Source organism: Periophthalmus magnuspinnatus, chromosome 16, assembly GCF_009829125.3.
Source record: "Periophthalmus magnuspinnatus isolate fPerMag1 chromosome 16, fPerMag1.2.pri, whole genome shotgun sequence".
Lineage (NCBI taxonomy): Eukaryota > Metazoa > Chordata > Actinopteri > Gobiiformes > Gobiidae > Periophthalmus > Periophthalmus magnuspinnatus.
In genome coordinates, this window is record NC_047141.1 from 19,092,754 (window position 1) to 19,114,029 (window position 21,276).

General features: G+C 40.6%; 2 protein-coding genes across 3 annotated transcripts in view; both read right to left on the reverse strand.

Moving 5' to 3' along the window:
- snap91a (synaptosome associated protein 91a) overlaps nt 1-4,032 on the reverse strand; it is a 28,568-nt gene extending 24,536 nt beyond the window's left edge. The window contains exons 1-2 of one of the 2 annotated variants that reach the window (XM_055227615.1): nt 3,749-4,032; nt 3,255-3,436 (exon numbers count right to left, since the gene is read on the reverse strand). In XM_055227615.1, the coding sequence (XP_055083590.1) occupies nt 3,255-3,384 (130 nt within the window). In that variant the 5' untranslated portion in view covers nt 3,385-3,436; nt 3,749-4,032. Of the gene's footprint in view, nt 1-3,254 lie in introns of both variants that reach the window. The other variant, XM_055227616.1, reaches the window with a different exon arrangement.
- Nucleotides 4,033-4,534: 502 nt separating this feature from the next.
- Nucleotides 4,535-21,130, reverse strand: dop1a (DOP1 leucine zipper like protein A). The gene is made up of 37 exons (XM_033981684.2): nt 20,781-21,130; nt 20,048-20,241; nt 19,562-19,743; nt 19,299-19,469; nt 18,846-19,035; nt 18,617-18,715; nt 17,633-17,732; nt 16,955-17,064; nt 16,316-16,430; nt 16,093-16,213; nt 15,893-16,012; nt 15,693-15,810; nt 14,241-14,507; nt 13,062-13,566; nt 12,698-12,981; nt 12,480-12,632; nt 12,170-12,270; nt 11,805-12,070; nt 9,583-11,701; nt 9,213-9,324; nt 8,934-9,116; nt 8,705-8,830; nt 8,484-8,618; nt 8,339-8,394; nt 8,165-8,269; nt 7,998-8,064; nt 7,773-7,917; nt 7,580-7,659; nt 7,083-7,192; nt 6,854-7,003; nt 6,702-6,763; nt 6,436-6,588; nt 6,050-6,186; nt 5,896-5,951; nt 5,650-5,814; nt 5,434-5,563; nt 4,535-5,108 (listed from the first exon to the last, which is right to left on the reverse strand). Exons 2-37 carry the CDS (start codon nt 20,183-20,185, stop codon nt 4,800-4,802), a joined length of 7,440 nt encoding a protein of 2,479 aa, XP_033837575.1. The 5' UTR covers nt 20,186-20,241; nt 20,781-21,130; the 3' UTR covers nt 4,535-4,799.
- Between the last annotated feature and the right edge of the window lie 146 nt (nt 21,131-21,276).

Here is a 21,276-nt window from a genome sequence, read left to right on the forward strand (position 1 = left end):
TTATAATTTGTACATTTTAAATAGCAAAATGTATCTAAAAAGAAATAACTCAGCTGACTTCTGCTTTGGAAAACTGCAGTGCCTAATGGGAGCAGCTGTAAAAGTTGATTGCTTAAAGACTAAGTTGAGTCCTGTTTTCTCATGATTTGATTATATATTTACTTCTGCTAGAGTTTTAATCCAATAAGCATGTATTGGACTTGGAAAGACTGTCTGTGGTGGTACATGGAATGAAAGGGTTGTATCTTGTATTACTTGGAGCAAAGTACAATTACACTAGTGTGAAAAAAGCTATTAATTAGAAAAGACAAATTTAGCAACACGAGAGAAGCTAGTGATTGTTTTTCCAGCATCTGCCATGCTGATTTTTCTGAAAACAAGAATTTAGTGGGAACGCAAAGTAGAGTGGGGCAGAATATCACTTCCAGCATTATTCAATTCTAAAGTAAAACAACATCAGTAAAGACGAGCATAAAGAGCTATTAGGAGTGTTCATCATTTAGTGAACACGTGGCCTTGTTACACCCGGCACCTGTCCTGCCTGCATGTACCATACAAGCTCTGGGCCGACACTAAAAAAAGAAGTACTAAAATGCTGCCTTCAAGTGTAACCCTCAGAGTTTGAAGGCAGAAAGCCTCATTGCTCACTGTGGTCGCTTTCGGTTAGAAAAACAACTAAATGGCCTATTTTGTAAGTGTATAAAACAATTCTATAAATTCACTGTGTTGCACAAATACAGCTGCTTTAAACCTATGGTTAATATTATTCATTTGATCACAATCTATCATCTACTTCTTTCAAAAAAAAAAAAAACAGAAACAGCAAATGTAATAAACACCTGCATCAGGTTGTTTTATATGAGCAAAAAGTGGTTTCCTCATCATTACACTGGTATTGCATGGTCAAAATATACAATATACATTTCACATTAATTTTTCCTATAGACTTTATAAATAAAAGAAATGAATAAATAAATAAAATACAACTGTTGGGTGCTAATACTTGTGTTTAAATCTGTAACTGAAACTTTAAATCACAATATAATTAAAATGTTTCCCTCAATTTTCTCAGTTACCATACCTAGTTAGCCGCTGTCATGCCTTCAAACTTTTAATATTTGAATTTTTTGAAAAGTATATGGAAAAATGAATGAGATTTACTACGGAACCTCGGTGGGTTTTGACTGTTGCGGTAACCTAACCCATAAGACACTTGAGGGGATTAATGGTGTAAAGGCTGATTTTAACATTGTCACCTGTAACTGATGAGCTGTATATGACTGCTACAATGAAGATGATTCATAGATGTTGTAAAGTACTTGTCTGCTATTGTAAGTACATACATGAAAAGCAGTCACAGATGTCCGCAGTCAGAGATTATTTGGACGATGGTGAGCATTAAAATCTTTTAGATTTTGAGTCAGTCTCTTCTGATCTGTGTGCTGACAGTTTGCTTTGTCTGAAGTATTCATGCCTTGAGAAGTGGTGCCCAGGCAGGCAGCTGACTCACAGCTGCACCTCCTCAATCCCACCAAGCTCTGAACAGGAACACTCTCCATTCAAAATGCCATTCCAGCCTTTGTGTTGGAAATTTGCCAAAAGCAATGAGAACCCACAGATAAAAATACGGGCAAAAACATGCAGCCTACTGACTTGGCGGTTGAACCTACCATGAAGTGCAAACTGAATAAAAATAAATACAATATGATCTGATTCGTGTGTTCTTCAGTCATCGATTTTATATGTAAATCAGCTACATTATTTATTTCAATTACTAGAGTTTCAGCATTAAAATGGTGGCATTGTCTGCTTATTCCAGGAATTAAGGGTGTTTATGTATGGATTATAACTGAGTTATCCATAGGAACATCATAAGACATCTATATCCCACTTGAGATTAGTCAACCAGCCCAAGTATTAAACCAACAGTGATAACCACTCTGCTTTGTGGGTTCTACTAGTACTCTGACTTTGTATCTCACTCCTTCATAGAATATATGGTGTGTTCACAAACCACACATTCAAGTGCTTAGTCAAGTTCAGTACAGGACCTAGGACCGTTCATGTTCTAATATTATATTTCTCGATTCAGTTTATCACAGCACGAAGAGCCTGCTTCTACTTCTATCTCAACAGAACAAGTTCTGCAGTGCAGCAGACCATTTAATAGTTATCTGATGTGGGAGCTCTCCATAACATAGTATTTTGCAGCCACAAAAGAGACCAGTCTATTACATGTAGCTACGTTTTATTTCAGATGTGATGTGGCAGTGTCACTTCAGTAAAAAGCTTCAATGAAAAATACTGACTCAGACTTTGGCAAACTGTTTTGTTAAGTCATGGTGTACCCACTCCATCATTCAGCGTTATTATGGCAATAAGTGAGTGGACATTTCCAATGCATTTAACTTGTCAGCTTTAGTGCACTCTAATGGTGTTGCAAAATGGAAGTCATTGGCCAATTGCTGTAATTTGCAAACAACCCACACATTTATCCAGCAACTGATTCATTTTTAGAAACAAAAACCTATTCCAAATATTTTGTACTTTCAACAGTTCTTTAAAGCATTATCACTTTTTAGGTCAGCTGACTGTGTAGACACTAGTCACTGGAAACAAGGTTTACAGTTCATTCAATTGGCAGTCAATAGCCAAGTCAATCACTGTGAAAAATCTATTAAAGTGTATTTTCAGGGAAAATGATGATTTTGGTCGAAGTGCTCATACTGATTAAACCTTAGCCATAACAATGAACAGAATCAAATGTGCCAGGCAGGTATCAGTGTTCTCCCGTAGCCTACTGTGAACTGACCTACTGAGTTGTCAGTTGTAACGTACCTTATTCACAGAATATCACTTCATATAATTTGCCCTTAAATATTAACACATTACTCATAGTTCAAATGTCTTTGTGTTCAGTAGATTGGCACTAACGCTACTTTTACCAATGCAATCAATAATGCATGGACATCAGTATCAGCATGTCTATTCAAGAGGTCTGAAAATGCTATGGGGTTTTATGGCATCATTTGCATCACAGTGAGATAAGAGAACTGCCTGTTAAAATTACATAATAGTGATTTGTGATTAGTGGAATGAAAACATGCAGTTGACGTGTGCGTGTGAAGTTGGTAAAGCTGAGCAAAAAAAGTGCAGCCTACATGTAGGATAGAGCATCCAACTGTGTGGCCTTATTGTACGTGGAAGGAAAAGGGATTGTCGGTGAGGAAACAGACAGATGGCAGGTTACTCACATTCCAGGTGCTTCTTCTTTGGGGGGGTCTGTTCGTGTGTCGTGGCTTTACACACCGCCCTGCACACCTCAGACCCGGTGAGCGTGTACTGCGCCGCGGCGATGCGGTCCGTCAACGTCTGACCCGACATCTTCTCTCGGCTCAGTCCAACCCCGACGGTCAATCAAGCGTCCGAGCTGGTCCTACCCCCCCAAGACCAAAACGAGCCTCGGTAATCCCAGCTGTCTTCAGAGATAACACACACACAGCTAGCACCAGCGAGAAAAGAGCTTGCTTGAATATGGAGTAGCCCACTTTCAACGCACTTCCAGGCACATTTATGTGAATTGCATAACAATACTGGAGCTGGTTCAGTTCAAACGCGTTTCGGGAATAGGCTTAAGTGTCTTTTCCCACAAGGCTTTGTAACTGTACGTATATCTTGGTGACAAATAAAATATTCTACGCTAACAATCCATCAATATTTCCTCTAATTTGACCGAGTAGCATCTTACTGTTTGATTTACAGTGGGCCAGCCTCAGATATGGAGCTCCGATGATGCTGGCAGTTCCGCTCCCCCTCCTCCTGTCTTCCTTCCTCCTGCCTCTGGATTATCCTCTCCAGCAACCCCTCGCTTCTCAGTGTAGAGTGCTAAGGAACATAAGGACCTATCTTCCCCCCATCCAAAGCGACGCTTTCCTCCGCCCTCTCCCCAGGATGCGTCCTCTCTGCGGCCCACCGTCAGCCTCCGTGCCCTCGGTGACGCTCACTTCGAACCGGGTCGATGGATGGCGTTGTTTTCAGTGGAAGCAAATCATGTCGCTCATTTCATTTTTTTATTTATTTAGATTTCTCATCTGACTCCGCCTTTTTTCTGAGTCAGCTGACACGATGTTGCCAACCGCTCTGGTACAATTTCATCGCGAGAATCGGGAATGAACGAGAACTACAGAGGGTCTGTGCGTCTGAGCAGGAAAGGGTTAAATAAAAAGCTACTCTTCAGCCTAGCTTGATGCTGTCCTGCTGCTGCCATAGTATGAAGGTCATATAAACCATACAGCTTCACTACCCTCTTTTAAAGCTCATGTTTTAGGCACTATGGAAGTACAGGCCTCTGCCTCTGTCCATGGTGCTGCAATGTCCTCTGTGGTAATATAATACCTGGTGGTTAATACAGCCAAGAACCTCTCTCATTTATCCTGCTTTTGAATCGTATTAACTGCTGATCTGATTCAGATTGATATAATTAAAAGATTGCACCATTTACACCATGTAAAATTAAATATATTGAAGCAGTCTGTAACCCTTCGTAGAAATTTTTATTAAGTCACATCAATATGGGATGGCACAGCATCTTTACATTGTCCTGAAGGATGTACATGAAACATGTTAAAAGTCTTCAAAGCTCTGCCCCATATTTACAAATAATTAAAATTAAATACAATGGCTTTGAAAAGTAAATTATAATAAATACAAAACATGTACAAACTATTTCCCCTTGATAATCCCTTATTTTTCATGTACAAGTTGAGGTTTGTCACTAGTGTTGATCTGTATATTTAATTTTACGTTTTGATAAGGCCCTCAAGGAAGTCTTTCTCCACCATCTCCTCAATGTTCTGTCTAGCTCTGCTCCAAAAGACTTTCTGGCTCTCCAGCTTATGTCCCTCCTTGTTTCCTGGGAATGAGGCGTCCGTGGGGTTGTGACTGTAGGCAGGGCCTGATCTGCTGCTGCATTTGCTGTTGAAAACTTGACTGAGCAGGTTGAAGAAGGGCAGTAGCTGTTCGAGACTCCGGATGACATAAAGGGTCAGCATTAGATGACCAGGCTCCCAGGACAAGGTGCGAGTGGAGGAGTCCTCCTCTGGGTTTTTCTATGGAAGAATAAAGAAGAATATTGTTACATGTTCATTTCACTGCAGCAATGGATGTGGATACAAGAGGTATGTTATTACATTTATTGTAATAATTGTTTTAATATTTTATTAAAACAATTATTATAATAAATGGCCCATTTTGGCAATTATTATGACCCATGGCTTTATTATACAGGACAGTTGCAGCATGAAATGGGGAGAGAGAGGGCTGAGACATTCGGCAAACAACTGTGGCCAGGAGGGGAAGCCTGTGCATAAGATTTCTCCCCGTCCTTATTTTAATTTATAGATGGCAGAATTAGAAGAGACAGCAGAATATTACCTTGGCTCTCTTTCTCAAAAGTTTAGCCAACCGAACGACATAAGGTTTGAACTCTCTCTGGTGAGTCCCTTGGCGTCTTCCTTCCAAACCTGAATCATCTGAAGCCTCTGGGATAAAAGCCCAGCGATACCTGTTATAAAAGAAGAAAAGAAATGATCAAAGCATATACAATAACATGTGAAACCAAATACATGCTTTTGGACTTGTTTTCCTGACATCTGAAACTGTGGGAGGCTCTCAGGAGGAAGAGTCAGAGCTAGGTCCAGGAGCTTGCATGCAGACAGATAAAGATTAAGCCAGCGCTGGCTGTTGTAGGATGTGGAGAAACCATTTCCTCCAGAGTAAGTGGTCTCCAGTCCAGCCACAGAAGGCCCAGAAGTCCTGCACAACAACAAAGTATATGAAATTGTATTGGAGGTAGCATTTTGTCTGAATAAAATAAGTAAAGATAAAATTGATTACCTTGATATATCTTCATCTGCAGTTAGCTCTTGTTCCATCAAAAGAAAGACCTGAACCTACAAGTATTATAATATGCATATATTTGTTATATTTATTCCTAAGGTTGTAACTGTATCCACTATCTCATTTGAAAAGACAACAATGAGTGTTGTACCAGTTCAGTGATCATTGTTGGCCAGAGAGAGGTGAGGTGTTGAGGGGACATGCGCAGTAGAAGCACTCTGAAGAACAAAAACACCTGAGCATGAAGGATTGGTACCTGAGGAAGACGCAGGCTCTCCACCAGACGCTCTGAAATCACACCAACACAGAAAAAAAAAATTCAACAAATGAAAAAAATAATATAAATACTAGCACAGATGATACACTTCATAGGTTTCTTAAAGCAGGTTTCTTAAAGAAGATAGCCTTATCCAGTGATAGTAAACAAAATTTAAAGCTATTGGCATTATTTCCAACTCAGTTCCTTAAGCCAATACACAGTTATCAGATTTAAACATATGTTGATTTTTCCACCAACTGAAAACTAAAACAATTAACCTTGGATATCTGGTAGATATTTTTGATACTGGTCCACTTCACTGCTGTAGATGGTAAAGGCCAAACGCTTGAGCAGCATGGCTCTTTGTTCCAGTTCAGCATCTCGGTTTGTGAACAAACTCAAGGAGCTGCTCTGAGCCACAGCTACACGAGCTACAGGGAAACATAAGGCACACTGCTCAGAGTCATATAACTTGATACGGATTAACAATATGAAACATCATTCATACAACAGGCCGGTATCACATATACACTTTGGAACTTACTCATGAGATCTCTAAATGTTGTCTTGTCATGTGTCATCAAGTGGTCAATAATAGCTCTCCAACTGAAAAGAAAATTAACCAACCAAGGCAGTCAGAAAATACTCAGTTTGCACACAAAAGTAACAAATGTAACTGGTCCCAAGTCTACTCACTGACTGACACAGGAGGAATCCATCTGGAAGAAGGTATGGTCCATGAAAAGGTCAAAAGCCTCCTTCTTCCAGGCCCGACGGGTGTACTGATACCCACTGAGGCTGCTCAACAGCTGGATGCAAGCCCTATAGCTGGGGGCATTGTGAGCACTACCAAACACAACACGAAGTCATACATACAGTATTTCCTCTCATACCCAGTGCAACAGCAAACATATTCTGTCCCCACCTGTGGTTTCGGAGGTAGGGTACTACGTAGTGCATAATATTAACCAGCAGTGGGATTACCCTTTCCTTCTCATCACTGTAGAAAACCATGTCCAATAAATGAGCCAATACCTACAAATAAAAAGGTACATGGCAGTCAAAGCAGAACAGCATGAAAAGGTGCAGTGCAGTATTTGTCCAGTCACATGAACTAATCCAATAATCGGTGCAGTAAACAGCAGTGTGGCAGGGGCTAAATGAATCTACTCTCTAACAATGTGCAGATAAATGGGAAAAAGCACTGAGCTTGTTCTTTCAATTGCACTGCTCCTTTTCTGATAGAGGTCTGCAAACCATATTTAAGGAGAGAGTCATCAGTAACTTAAGTTGAGCATGCTTGTGTGATGAGGCAATACTATTGACAAAATATCAGTTAGATGAAATTTAAAGATGGCCGCACAACAGGTGTGTGCTAAGAGACAGACTGCAAGTAGAGAATTATCTGTATGCGTGTTTTACCTCAGCCAACAAAGTGAGGGCATGAACACTGTACACTGATGGAGTGAAGCTGGAAGCCTCCATCACTGTCAGCATTAAATCTAAAAGAACCCAAAGAGCACAAAAAGCTTCAGTGTATCTGACATTCACTTTTCTACAAAAATATGTAATAATACTGTTTGTATTAGACAAACTATGTCATTTAGTGACTGACCTTCTACATCCGTCTCTAAGTTGGCTCCATCCACAACAATCTGAGGAGATGGCTTCACCTCCAGATTTCTTCTCAGCCAGGTGGTTTGCTCAAGAGAGGAACCAGCAACAGTCCCAATTGCTTCTACTATTTTATGTGTCACATCCTAAATAGAAGGGATTCATTTCTCTGTAACCTTTAATGAGAAAACTATTTGTTTAGCAAAAACAATTAATAGAGTAATACCTGCAGCTCCCGTTGGTCCTTTTTGCTTTCAAGATTGGGGTTCTTCAATATGAACTCATTCAAAACTCTGGATAGGAAAAACAGTATGAAAGTGTAATTTGTATTAACACATTCACTACACAAAGAGCCTTAAGAGACATGAGGATGTCAATAATGATGAAACCAACCCCAGAATGAGGAACTGTCCTGGGGCAGGCAGGCCCAACTGTACAGAATCCTTGAGCAGAGCCAGCAAAGAGGGCCAGCTGTCTACAAGGCTGGAAATTGGAATCCTGGGACAAAACAGGAAACATGAATCCACAACCATTTTACAGTTTTGTTTTTTTTAATTAGTCACTTACCTCTGGACATAAGCATAGAAAAACTGCAACATGCAGACCTCCAAAGAAAGGTGTTTCTGTGGTTAAAAAAAATTTAAATATTGAACAAAAATACATACATAAATATATATTTTTTTGTGAATACATAAATTTATATTAAACAAACCTTGTCTTTTGCAATAGCAGGAGGCTGTTTCAAAACCTCTTTGACTGTTTGCATGACAGTTTCAGTCCTCATGGCACTCACAGAACGAACCAACTCAACCAGGAGCAGCTGTTCTTCACTTGCTATAGGGATAACCTACATTAAAAGCATTTTAAATCATATGAAACCACATACATATCTTAACCATATGATTATTTTCATGTCATTGAATTGTGTTGTACCTTATTTCTCACAGGAGCCTTGACTTGTTTGCGTTCGTTCCAAACATAGGCTATTGCTGCCATGAAGTGGGCTCCATGGTTCATGGAAATCGGACCCAGCAGTTCAAGGATCTGTTGACGAAGGTTCTTCATAGAAAACACAAAAACACACGCATAAATCATGGGTTTTATTTTTAGCCAAAAATAAACCCAAAATACATCATAATTGACACTACATGATCAGTAGTACCTTAGTGGAGCCCAGATTGATGTTGGAAGTTGAGCACGCAGAAGCAGCAGCTGGTTTATCTGAGCTGTCTGCCTGGTGAAGTAGGCTCCACAGCAGAGTGACTGATGACATGATGGTGTGGAGGATGGACAGGATTCCTGAACGGGCCTCAGCCAAGTGCTTCTGGTCTACACTCACTTGTAACTTTGGGAAAGAAAGTTATAATTATACATGGAAGTGCCGAAGCACACAGTGTAACTGCATATCAGGCTTTAATGACTTTTATCATAGTGCCCTCACCTGGTGGTATTGGGAAGTGGGGTCCAGAAGGCAGTAGTGAATTATGGCAGTCACTCCTTCCAGTACAGTTAGAATAAGATCAGGAGGAATACATAGAGCCATCCAAGAGGGCCTTCAGGAAAAAAAAAAAAAAATAGAAAGGGAAAAATATATTTAAGCCACACATAAAAATCAGACCATCCAAAGAAACACATGCAAAATTTCATCAAAACATCAGTATTTTACAGCCAAGATTGCCACCTAGTGTCCAATTGTAAGAATGTTTTAATTACTTGAACTAGATGGAATCAGGAGGGATACTGACAGTGTACATTTAAAAAAGATGAGAAATAGTTGTAGCTTGTAATCACATAGCATTTTAATACTGTACCTGCTATCACTGATTCCAGTCTCATAGCGGTACTGCTGCAGTAAGTTGTCTAGGTTCCTACACAGTTGTAGAGTGACAGAAGCCACCACCCTTCTCAGAACACGCCCCATGTATGGCAGGGTGGCTGTGATAAGCCCGATCCACTGGGGGTGCATCTTACAGGAGTGATGCTGATGGAGCGCCCTGATGACCGCGCACAGAAACAAACCCTGTGCTGTGATAGGCTGCCCAGGAAGGTACTGCAGCGATGTCATTGGCTGCTGAGGGTTGACATGCTCCACTTCTCCACCAAGAATTTCAAAACCTGCCCCAGAACCAGTGCCCGGGCCAGATCCCCCTGCCCCTCCCCCCACAGGACCTCCTTCTCCCCCCTCCTCAGCTGGCACCATCACCCTATGCTCAAGGACAACCAGACTCTGCAATAATCTTAACAGTTGAGACTGGACAGCACTGCAACTATCTATCTGGTCCTCGGAAAGATTTATAATGCTGTCTTCTGACAAGCCTTCTTCCACTGTTGCCACGTTGACTCCAGCAACTCTCTGCTCATGCCATTTCTGTGCACTGAATATTGTGGACAGCAAACAATGAAGCACCACCTTTTGAACCTTGCACTTGGAAAGAACATCGCTGATAAAACTGGCAAAGCCCTTAGCAGATCCTCCAGTGGCTTTAGCAAGCTCATTGAAAAGCAGGGTCAAAACCTCAACACTGGTAAGCTGCATGGCTCTGTTTCCAGCCAAGTCCTGCGAACCAACAGCCACATGTGCAGAATAATAACTTCTCAAAAAATAAAGACACAATGATATGATGATTTCCAAATACATTGCACTACGAAATGAATGGGAGTGAGAGTCTTGTGGGATGGGACAGTAAAAGTCTTTGCCCATTACTGATACTCTATGACGTGCGAGGAGATTCTGGAGCAGAGAGAGTTGTGGTGTGTAGGTGTTGTTGATGCTAGTTGTGGAGATTGCGCTTACAAACCCTGAAGGAGCTGCTCTTAACATTGCAGCAACAGCTGACAACGCGTGGAGTGTGCGAGAGGAGTCGTATAGTTGTAAATATAGCAGAACGTGCTGGTATAGAGGATGGATATTGAAGCGAGGTGGTGCAGAGGATGCTCTACGCCCTGGGACAGTGCCACCACCCACAGGCCCAACCGACCCTCCAATTGGAGAGCCCATGTCACTCTCAATCTCTGACACCTCTCCTTCTCCGCAGCTGTACCAGTTTTCCAAATCCAGACTGTCCCCAAAGAAAATATTTGGAGGTCTCAGCTTGTCATTTTGATTGGCAGCTTTCTTCTGCCTCTCTTCTTCCTTCCTTTTTGACTTTTTGATCTTGGGTTTAGCGCCAGGAGATTTATCGGCTAGTTTTTCCATAATCTTGCCTTTTAAACTGAGCTGGGTGCTACTATGGCTACGTTTGCGTGTTTGAGGGTCATCCACGTGCAAACTGTGGTCAGGAGTGGCTGGATCTAAGCTATCAGGTAAAGTTACAATTGAAGGGGAAGAGCTGTGGCGAGTTATTCCCTCTTTGTGCTGGTCTTCTGTAGTTACTGCAGCTGGTGGGACTGAGAGAAACTCCAGTGTGCCTTCAGCTAACATTTCAGGTAAGGTTTGATGATTAGATCCAAGAGGGGGGCCTTGGTCAAGTTGGACCCCAGTGGAGGTATCTGAAGAAGTACTGTCTGTATCAGTCTGTGGCCAGTTTTCATTCACATTTGATCCTTCTCCCTCATCTACTAAATTTAAAACTCTTTCAATTAGCTCTTGCACAACGCCGGACACTGCCATTTCAATTGAATCGTCTGACATGTAATCGGATGAGCCAGTCTGCTGCTCTGATGTAGTGATATTTGCCCCTTCAGGGTCTTCAAAACTGCCGTTCTCCACTGTAGATGACTGTGAGGCACTCGACTCAGAGCTTTGTGGCTCCCCCTGATGGTCACTGGGTTGGTATTCGCAAGCCAGTTGCAAATTCTCACTGCTCAGACTCAACAAAGACAGACTGTCACTCAAAGGGTTAACTGTAAGGCAAAACGGCTCCATATCATTTAATGCCAAACATTGCAGCTCCTCTTGTGTCATTCTTCCCCCATTAAGTTGACTCACATCTAAAAGGCAACAAAATAAACATTTTTTTTCAAAATAGGCAACATTACACATTTTATCCAAAGCAAATAAACAAATGATCACTGTTATATGGTTTGTACTTACTTTCTGAGAAGCCAGAGTCTCTGTTGTAAAAGGTATCAAGAGTGTCTTGTTCAGAGGGTGCTGGAAATACTCTAGCCCAGTAGCGCTGGGCTTGCACTCTCTGAATGGATACTCTGTGGGTCTTTGGGTGAAGCAGAAGAAGCAAAAGTGGCTCTAAAACTCGGGCAATATCATGGCGCTGAAGGACTTGATTCAGCCAAGCTCGACCCACGGCACTGGTACAAGGGTCCCAATAGCATAGACTGTCCAACATAATGAAGAGTGACCTAAACATGAAAGAGGACAAGAGTAAGTGAGTCCATTTATTAGAAATCAATATGAGTTTACAAGTTTGAATTTTAAAGTTTTTCATTTACAACACAAACCTATCAAAAGTGCGATTAAAAGGAGATGACTTGGTCATGTTCAAGTCTCTTGTCAAGTGCCAGAGAATGGAAAACTTCACATGTGCCTCAAGTCGTATTCTCTGGAATTAAAGTTTGTCATTAATATATACATACATCCTTAAATAAAAATAACATTGAAATCAATGGGTGTTTCAATTAATTAAATGCTCAAGCCAAGATCTTCATTGCTCTGCTTAAGAATACTAAAAATCTTTATCATGTGAGCAATTCTGTCTGCCAGAAAGCAGGGAAAAAAATCTAATTAAAGTAATGCACATTTTGCCCAGACCTTATCCCGGTGCATGAGCTGCTTGCTAATAACGTCCTCGCAGATACTGGAGGATGGGACAAGGTTGTGGAGTTGATAGAAAAGTTCAACACTGCGTTGATGGTGCTGAGGTGTTACTTCACTTAGCTGCTCCCACAGAATCAAAGCCACACTCTGCAGAAAGGATAACAAAGTTATGTTTCTAAACTCAAAACAATGTCCGTAACATTATGACTTACTTTAAAGAAGTTGGTCTTATCTGCAATGTACTTGAGGATTCCCTGAGTGAGTGGAGGTCTGATGACCACAGCCACTCGTCCCTGGCTGGGGCTCATGGGTTGGGTTGACTCAGAGTTGCCTCCTGATGCCACACTTTCAGCTGCCACCATGGCAACCGACTGTGTGAGCCCCACCAGATCCATGAGCAATGAGATGGCTACACCCTGAAAGCAGAAGTCTGTGGCCAAGCAACAGGCATCCATCAGGTTCTGGAGCCAGATGGGGAGGCTTACGTGCTCATTGTCTGTGTCAAAAGAAGAAGGGATTTAGCATATACATAATAATTTTACTCCAATATTACAGTCAGAGTGGAATCCTTCTTACTAAGTTGCTCATCTTGTGATGCTGAGGGTTTCAGGTTGCCTTCTGCAATATAGACAGGAAAACTAGAGCACTCCAGGAAGAGCTGACAGGCTGCAGTAAATGCAGCAACAATTTCTTTTTGGGCCAACTCTGATTCAAATAGTTCTGTTTGTTGAACCCTGGACACAGAGCCTTCCACCACCAGGGTTGCCATGTGCTGGGCCTCCACTCTCTCTTGACTAGGGACAACATACAGTGTGATGAGGCGTGAGAGGAACAGCTGGAAGTGCTCCAGGCAGCACTGCATAATAGGTTTGTCCAGAGGTTTGGACTGAGACAGGCCTGACGAGCGTCGGCCAGTTTTGAGAGTTGGGGTGGCATTAGGGGTCCTGTTGGCTTCCTCTCCATCGCCCTGGTACTGCACAAAGTCTGTAAAGCCAATCTCAGGGGAGCGCGCGCTGGGACGATTCTCACCCTCCTCAAATACTTCTCCACTTATGGGTAGCTCTAAGGTTGAAGGAGGAGTCTGCAGAAAATTAAAATGTCTTTATGAATGTATCTCATATAAATTCTAATATTTGGATGGGTTCAACATACTAAAGAAGTGTACACAGGTGTTGTGAATCCAACTAAAATATTTGAAAATGAAACCTAAAATCTAGATTGCAGTACAGCTCTTGGCATTTGGACTCAGATGGCATGTGAAGCCAAATTCCCCCTGTATTCCTCTGGGTGGGGCTGGGACTGTTATGGTATCCCATAGATATATGCAGAGTGTTTTCCACTCTGATGACTACGACACCTCCAGGGAGGGGGGTCACAAAATCCTGTCTTCTCATTTACTGAAGGCAAAGCCAGACTGGGCTCAGCTGTAGGTGAACCATCTTCTGTCTTTGTTTTCTTTCTATCTGCCTTGGCCTCATGAGTCTGAAATACTTTTATTCATTTGGGCTTAGAATTTCAGATTTCTCTTGATCAAGGGACATTGATCTTTACAACCCTAAAAATCTACTCTGATTAAATTATATTCACTTTTGACCAGAGCCTTAGAGACAGCATTTTGGAGAAAAAAGCTTTGAAAGTGTGATTTGCTTAGACAGAAAGCTCAGAATAAAAAAAAAAAAAAAAGTAATCCTAAAATATAGTTGGAAGTGACTACAGAAAAGCTAAAAGTTGAATAGAAAACTTTTGAATCCTCACCTGTCTCTCCTCCTTGTCTTTGGGCCTGTCTGATGCTGAATGTGATGGAGCAGTAGTAGGGTTTGAAATGCCTGGTGCCTGAGGGCCCAGGGGTAACACTAGAGGTGAGACCAGGGGGGGCTGCACTTTACTGAGAATTTTTGAACAGAGGCGAAGGCAGTGGGTGAGTTCTCCAAGGCCCAGAGCTTGGAGGTGAACAGTGAGAGCAGCCACCATCCGCAGCAGCAGCTGAGGGAGATGCTCTGTCTGGATCTCTATGTATGTTTCCTGAGAAATACAGTTCAGAAGTGAGATGTGGAGGTCTGAAAAACTACAGTCATCTTTCTTTTGACTCAAAAGTATACACAACCTCTGATGGATTCTAAATGATGAGTTGTGCATTGTAATTAAAATTAAACTTTTTCTGCTATTATTCAAACGATAAGTAATCAAAATCTAGTATATTTCTTCATCCCATAGTTTAACATAACATTTATTTTAAACAAGCAAAGAGCTAAGGACAAATGTTAAATATATGTATGCGTCAAAACAATAAAAAGCTGTAATAAGCATAGGACATTCAACATTACATTTCTTCCAAATATGTGAGTTTAGTGGTTCTATATGCATGCATGCTTAAACTGCACATTCACAATGAGCAAAGATTTCATTTTCACAAGATCCACACCAAATAGCCAGTACAAACATGGCATTATTATTATGAGCCAATCTTTTAAATGATGACTTCAGGCAAAACGAAAGAAAATGGTCTTAGGAATGTTGGCAGGAAATTGCGGAAATGTGATCATAGCCTGAGTGAAGCAGAGTGAGGTTGAAAGGCAGGAAAGAGCAGTACTTTACCTGGCAGATTACCCTCATGCTTCTAGTAGGCTTCAGGGAGAGAGAGCAGATAGTTTGAACAGACAGGAGCAAGCAGAGCACAGGCAAGACTTTGTTTGCATTAACACTCAAATTCTCTCTCATTCACAAACTCAGAACACTACAGAAACACCAAAGCATAAAACAAAGGCATTTCCAAACTATTTAGATTGGAAATACTATTTAGGCAGTGTACTGTAGAAGGGAAACTTCACAGGCACATCTGAACCTGTGTAAGGATTGCAGAGAAGAACACACCCAAGTGACCGCCAGTAACAAACAAAAAAATGCCAAATTGAAAATGTTATGAATGAGGCTGAAACAAACAAGGTCAGAGTCACTTTGGTGGAAGAGCAAAGCACAATTTAGGCAATGTACAGAAATAGTTGAGAATAACATACTACTAAACATATACTGAAAACATAATATGAATTAGAAAAAGAATATTCTGGCATTAGGTAAAATAGGTAAACAAAAGAGGACAGTGGAAGAATGTAAAGGGGAATTTTAATTGAAGAGTTTCAATAAAAGGAATTAGGAAATTAGGAAAGGGAAATGAATACATTGAAATATTAATCAAGAAAACAAACTCACCAATGAAACAATATCCAGAAGAAAATCGACGAGCTGACAAAACTCCACCAGAGAGAGTTCTGGACAGTCTATGGCCCCGGCGTGTCGAGGGCCCTGAGCTCCACTGGTCACTGTCCTTCTGTAAATGTCATATTTTAGTTTTGTATTTTACTGCAAATAATTATGTGCTATTACATTTCTAATGTGGAATCCCTACATACCTGCAACACTCCTCAAACCAGCGGGAGATGTAGTCCCACATGTAGTAGGGCTCAAATGAATTGAACAGCAAATTGGCTGTTTTTATTAGCTCTGCCGTTTTTTTATTTTCACGTAGTTTACTGAGGAAAATACATTTGTCAGTGACAGAATTATATTGAACCAACTGAACTATTCTCAAGACAGTATACTATGTACAAACCTGCTGAGGTGTGTGTGATCTTTGCTAAATGGACTTTGACTTTGGAGATCCAACTCTGTTTGACACTGTGTATGTAAAGTACGAAATACCTCAATTAAAACATCTTCAAGGATTGCTGGACCTGAAAAACAACAGGTTTTATTTTGATTCTTTTTTTTTATTGATTTAAAACATTTTCATCAAGATTTAGTGCAGTAATTTGCTTATCAATAATTTTTTTTACCAAGCTCTGGTTTATCCAGGAGGCTGATGAGGATGCGAAATGGCTTAAGGTCATGCATAAGAATGCTTTCCTCTTCACCACCTCTGGCTTTGCCCTGCAATATTCCCACCATTGCCTAAAAACAATACACAAACATAAAGACCTCTTCAAACACATAAATGCATTAATTCTGTAAAAAAAAGCCAACTGTATTGACTTATGCCATATTCATCTTAGTCCTGTGTGCTTCACGCATGGCCTGTCACATAATTGGCTGAAGCCTGAACAGACAGTCCCCGTAGTAACAAACATCTCCCCAAGGAGGGAGCTGCAAAACTGCATCAGACCAGATGGCACAAGAGCAAACCAAAAACAAAAACTTCACTTGCTGCTTTCTGCGACCCACTCCCAAGCCCTGGTGTACCAGAGCAGAACTTGCACAACCAGGGCAATGTTCAGTGTTCAGTTATGGTAAGCAGTTTTCAAAAGCCATGCTGCAGGGAATAGGGTAAAGAGCAGGACATATCTGGACCCAGGAGTTTGGTTGACAAAAAAAACAAAAACAAATATAGCAGCAGAATAAAGCTCTGTCTAAAGCTTGATGTGCTTTTTAAACATTTGGGTGAATTAAAACAGTGTCCTCAAAAACATAAGCCTCACCTGCACCAACATATCTTTAGAGTAGGCATTGAAGTAATGGCTAGCGTGCTCTTCTGGATTGCTCTGCCGTGTACTGCGAGGGCCTACCATCACCCCATTGTTGTCAAAGCCTTTAAAACCATACACATGCAGGGTTAATAACAATAGTTACTACAATATCATGAAGTCAAAATTATTAGCATGCTATGATTAGCAGCTTGGAAAAGCTCTTATAATGTAATATTATAATTGTAACTAACTGTAACAAAAAAGTAACACTAAGTGTGATTTCCTGGCAAACGCACATACTTACCAGCATTTTTTCCACAATTAGAATGCAAGTAAGAAAAAAATATAATATGACTACAGTGAAAATCCTGTATGTATGAATCTCTATGTAATGCTTTGGTAAAAATGTATATCAGAGGTTCCAAAATGATGTTGTTAGTCAAGTGAATAAAGAAAAATAAGCAAATCACAGAAAATAAGGTAGATACAGATATTGCTCCGAGTAAATTCTGCATCATCACCATTACTTGTATTTAAGCTGGGGTATCTGAGTTTTAAACAGTGAAAGGAAGAGGTCATTATAATCAGATGAAGTCTGACTTTATCAAATTTTGTAAAATTCTCATAGCTTTAATATTCAATTTTGATCTCTGATATACATGTCAATGTAAGTATAATTGAAGTTCGCACCCAGCAGCCAGGCGTAGAGTCTGCGGTTCAGGGACATGTCTCTTCTCAAAACCACATGCAAAGCTGCTGACAGGATCCGGATCATGTCTGGGCGGGTTGCCTGATTACAACACAATATAACAAAACATGTCTGTAGTCTACCTTCTATATAAAGTTACAACCAAGCAAAAAGAATCTGCAAGGAGCGCTTGTCTTAGCCCAGTGGTTCTCAAATAGTGGGGTGCGCCCCCCTGGGGAGGCGCGGTGAGATACGGGGGGGGGGGGGGGGGGGGGGCGCGTATGACGCGTATGACACTGTAGTACTGTACTGTAGTACAGCGCGCGCACAGCAAAGAGCAGGGGAGAGCGAACAGATCGTAACACAGGGCAGTGAACAAGAAACACTTTTGCTAAAGAGACACTATGGAAAACATTTTAAGAGGGATGAAAAGAAAGGCGGAGGTAAAGTCACCCGAAAAATAAGACGAGGAAGTCTGATGAAGCGTATTTAGCACTTGGCTTTATCGTGACTCTGGTGGGACACGAGGACAGACTGGTGTCTGCTGTGTCTGAAAATGTTGGCAGCGGACAGTATGAAGCCAAATAAGTTAAGACCCCACCTCATTACACCTCAGTCACGCTGATAAGACGATGGAGTTTTTTCAGGTTTTATTTAATTTTAATGTATTATTTTGATATTTATTTAATTTTAATTTATTCATTTGATGTTAATTTAATTTTATTTTTTTTATTTGATATTTAATTAAATGTTATTATATCATTTCATTTATTTTATTTTTTCGGGGGGGGGTGCAACCTAGTCAACTACAAGTAACCTGTAGTTGACTAGGTTGCACCATGAAAGTTATAGATTCACACATCAAATTATACAAACACTGTACTATTTGACTATTACAGTTGTATAAAAATCTATTTTAACAGCACTATTATGTTGCAGTTTCCAAGAAATACTGTAGCTCAAAGATCAAGCAAGTGTTATACTACCTGACTCATATGGAAGGGAAAGCAGAAGAGTATCAGGTCCAGGGTGCTTCTTTGGACGAGCACACTTGAGTCCTGGACAGAGGTACTGACTGCTTCCACCTGTCAGCAAAATCAACACACGATCAGGGGGCCTGATTCTAACAATAAAGAATTCCTTTATCCATTCCCATTAGGCCAAAATATAATGTTCAGGACAGCAGGCTAGCTGATAAAATTATCTTTTACGTACCATCAGTTCAATATCATTTCCCATGACATAAAGCTGGTCTTCCATTGAGAGCTTGCGGTTGAGATGAAGCAGGACAAAGGAGACCCCAGGCAGACGCACTGCGGGGCTGGTCAGTATACTGCCCCACAAGGCACTGTAGAAGGCCGACTGCTCCACAGCACCAGCCACTTTTTCTAACAAAGTGTTTGTTCTATAAGAAACAGAGATAAAAAAACAAAACAATAAAACCTCCACAATATTAGATTGAATATTTCAAAAAATACATTATACAAATAAAAAGTATATTTTATGTTACTACCTATAATGCTATAGGGATAACATTCAAACATTGTTGAACTGAAAAACAGTTGCTAGATTTGGAAAGGTAACTCAACAATAAATAATTGATAGAAATTATACAAATCCATGGCCATATTCATCTTTTAAAAAATTATAAAATTACACTCTACATACCTGTCATAGTACTCAGATCCCTCCTCTAGACCAGGAAGTACACCAGTCAGCAATCCCTGTAGGCCTGGTTTTAAAGTCTTTCCCAAGGGCAGATAATAGGTCTCATAGAGTCCGAGAAGCACAGGTTTTACAGACATAGCAGCATTGGACAGTAAAGGGAAGAGTCCAGCGCTGCAAATATCATAAAACAGAAAATCATGTTGAAGATACATAAACACTGCTGTACTGGCACCTAGTGGTGTAAAAAACTGCTGCATAATTACCTGTAGAGGAAGAGATCTTTTGCTAGCCTCTTGGAACCAATTATTTTGAAAATGATCTCATAGGTTTCCAAGGCTTTGCGGTGGACCCCACTCGGAAGGGCAGGGTGGAGGCATTGGGCCAGCCGTTTGCCTATTGTCAGCTTCTTGGGCACCACTTGGTATTTAGCATTGTTCTGTAAAACCTGTAAATTTAGAGGATGAGAAGCTGTTAACATGTGTGAATGAAACAAAACACAACTACAGGTATGTTTTTGATGAGGTAACAATATTATAACATGGCTTAAAGCTCACAAGAGCCAGTTTAGGTTAATATAGGTCAAAAACAAAAAGTAATATAGTGATACTGTCCAAATAATAGTAACAACAAAAACAACAGGGTACAAATCAGAAAATGACTTCCAGAAATTGTGTAAAATGCTATTGTTCATTTATAAACAATATACTTTTCTTAGACATTTTTGACTGGCTCCTTCGACCTAAACTTACCTTGTTGAGTTTTCCCAGAGCTGAGATAAGATCAGCCCATTCACTGGAATACTCAAAGTTCTTGAGGGCTTTGTCCACAGCGGCAACATAATTCCTGTATTTGGAGTCACTGAGCAGCTCCACCTCCTCTGCATTCATCCTCCTTAGTGTTTTTGGGTGATGTTAAACACTCAGCACACATAGACGCATCACACCTGTAAAAACACAATCATAAACGTATATTACTCAATTAAGTACAAAGAGTAACTAGGTGGGCTCAAGTCATATTTCACTAAGAAGCCACACAGGACTGTAGCAAGAAAGATAAACCCATCTGAGTCAGTGTTTAATAAATAACACCAATAATCTACCACGAGCACACATGATGAGGTCATCCTTAACCATCATTATTACTCAAAAGAATATACCCTTATATACAGGCCGAAACAGATTGTATTGTGAATTAAACAAACTTATCTGAAAGCCTACACTAGCAGCTTTCTGAGGTGAAGAAGGATGCCAGAACAATGTACGAACATAAACATTGTACATTTTATTCAGTGTCATATTACTTGTTCTTGTCCTGAGATTTCCAGTACAAGCGTTGTTCTTACTACATACGTTTTAATACAATGATTGTTTGCGATCTTCAAAGTATTTACTGGTTTTCATGAGGTCTGCGTATGTCACAAGTGCTAAGGCTAGCGTGTATGAAGACAAATGTTAATCAGCAACACAAATAGTCACAGCTTACCGTTGTTGTTTATTGGCCGATGACTGTTAATGACCCATGTTTCTTGACCAAAAACAGCTGACAACATCAGTGAAAAGACAAGCAAACAGGCTAACGCTGGTAGCAGGTTGTTAAATGATGGAGATACAGGGCCCCGGCTGCGATGTCAGAAGCCAATTCAAGAGTGTTTTTTTACATACGGAATAAAAAACAAGACGTTACTGTGTCCAAGACTACATATTTGCAATTCTCATCACTTATTACCACTGTGAGTAAACATAAACAGTGGTGAGCAGGACAGATCTTTTGGCAAAGGTACAATGCGATACGATTGACAGCTCCCAGACTGCACTGCAGAGTAGAGGTAAGTCCCTGCTCTTCCGCATCAACGTTTCCTGTCAAGTGACCGATCATCACCCCGGAAACAGCAGCACTGTGAACTCACTGTGTTTAATAGACACGGCAAAAGGGCGCAGTAAGTGAACTTTGAGTTATATTTATTTTATTGATACTATAA

Coding starts and splice junctions, on each gene's coding strand:
- dop1a (XM_033981684.2), bottom strand. CDS start 20,185: ATGAATGCAGAGGAGGTGGAGCTGCTCAGTGACTCCAAATACAGGAAT. Junction 16,214..16,315: donor CCTGGATAAACCAGAGCTTG/GTAAAAAAAATT, acceptor GTTGTTTTTCAG/GTCCAGCAATCCTTGAAGAT. Junction 13,567..14,240: donor AAGACAAGGAGGAGAGACAG/GTGAGGATTCAA, acceptor AATTTTCTGCAG/ACTCCTCCTTCAACCTTAGA.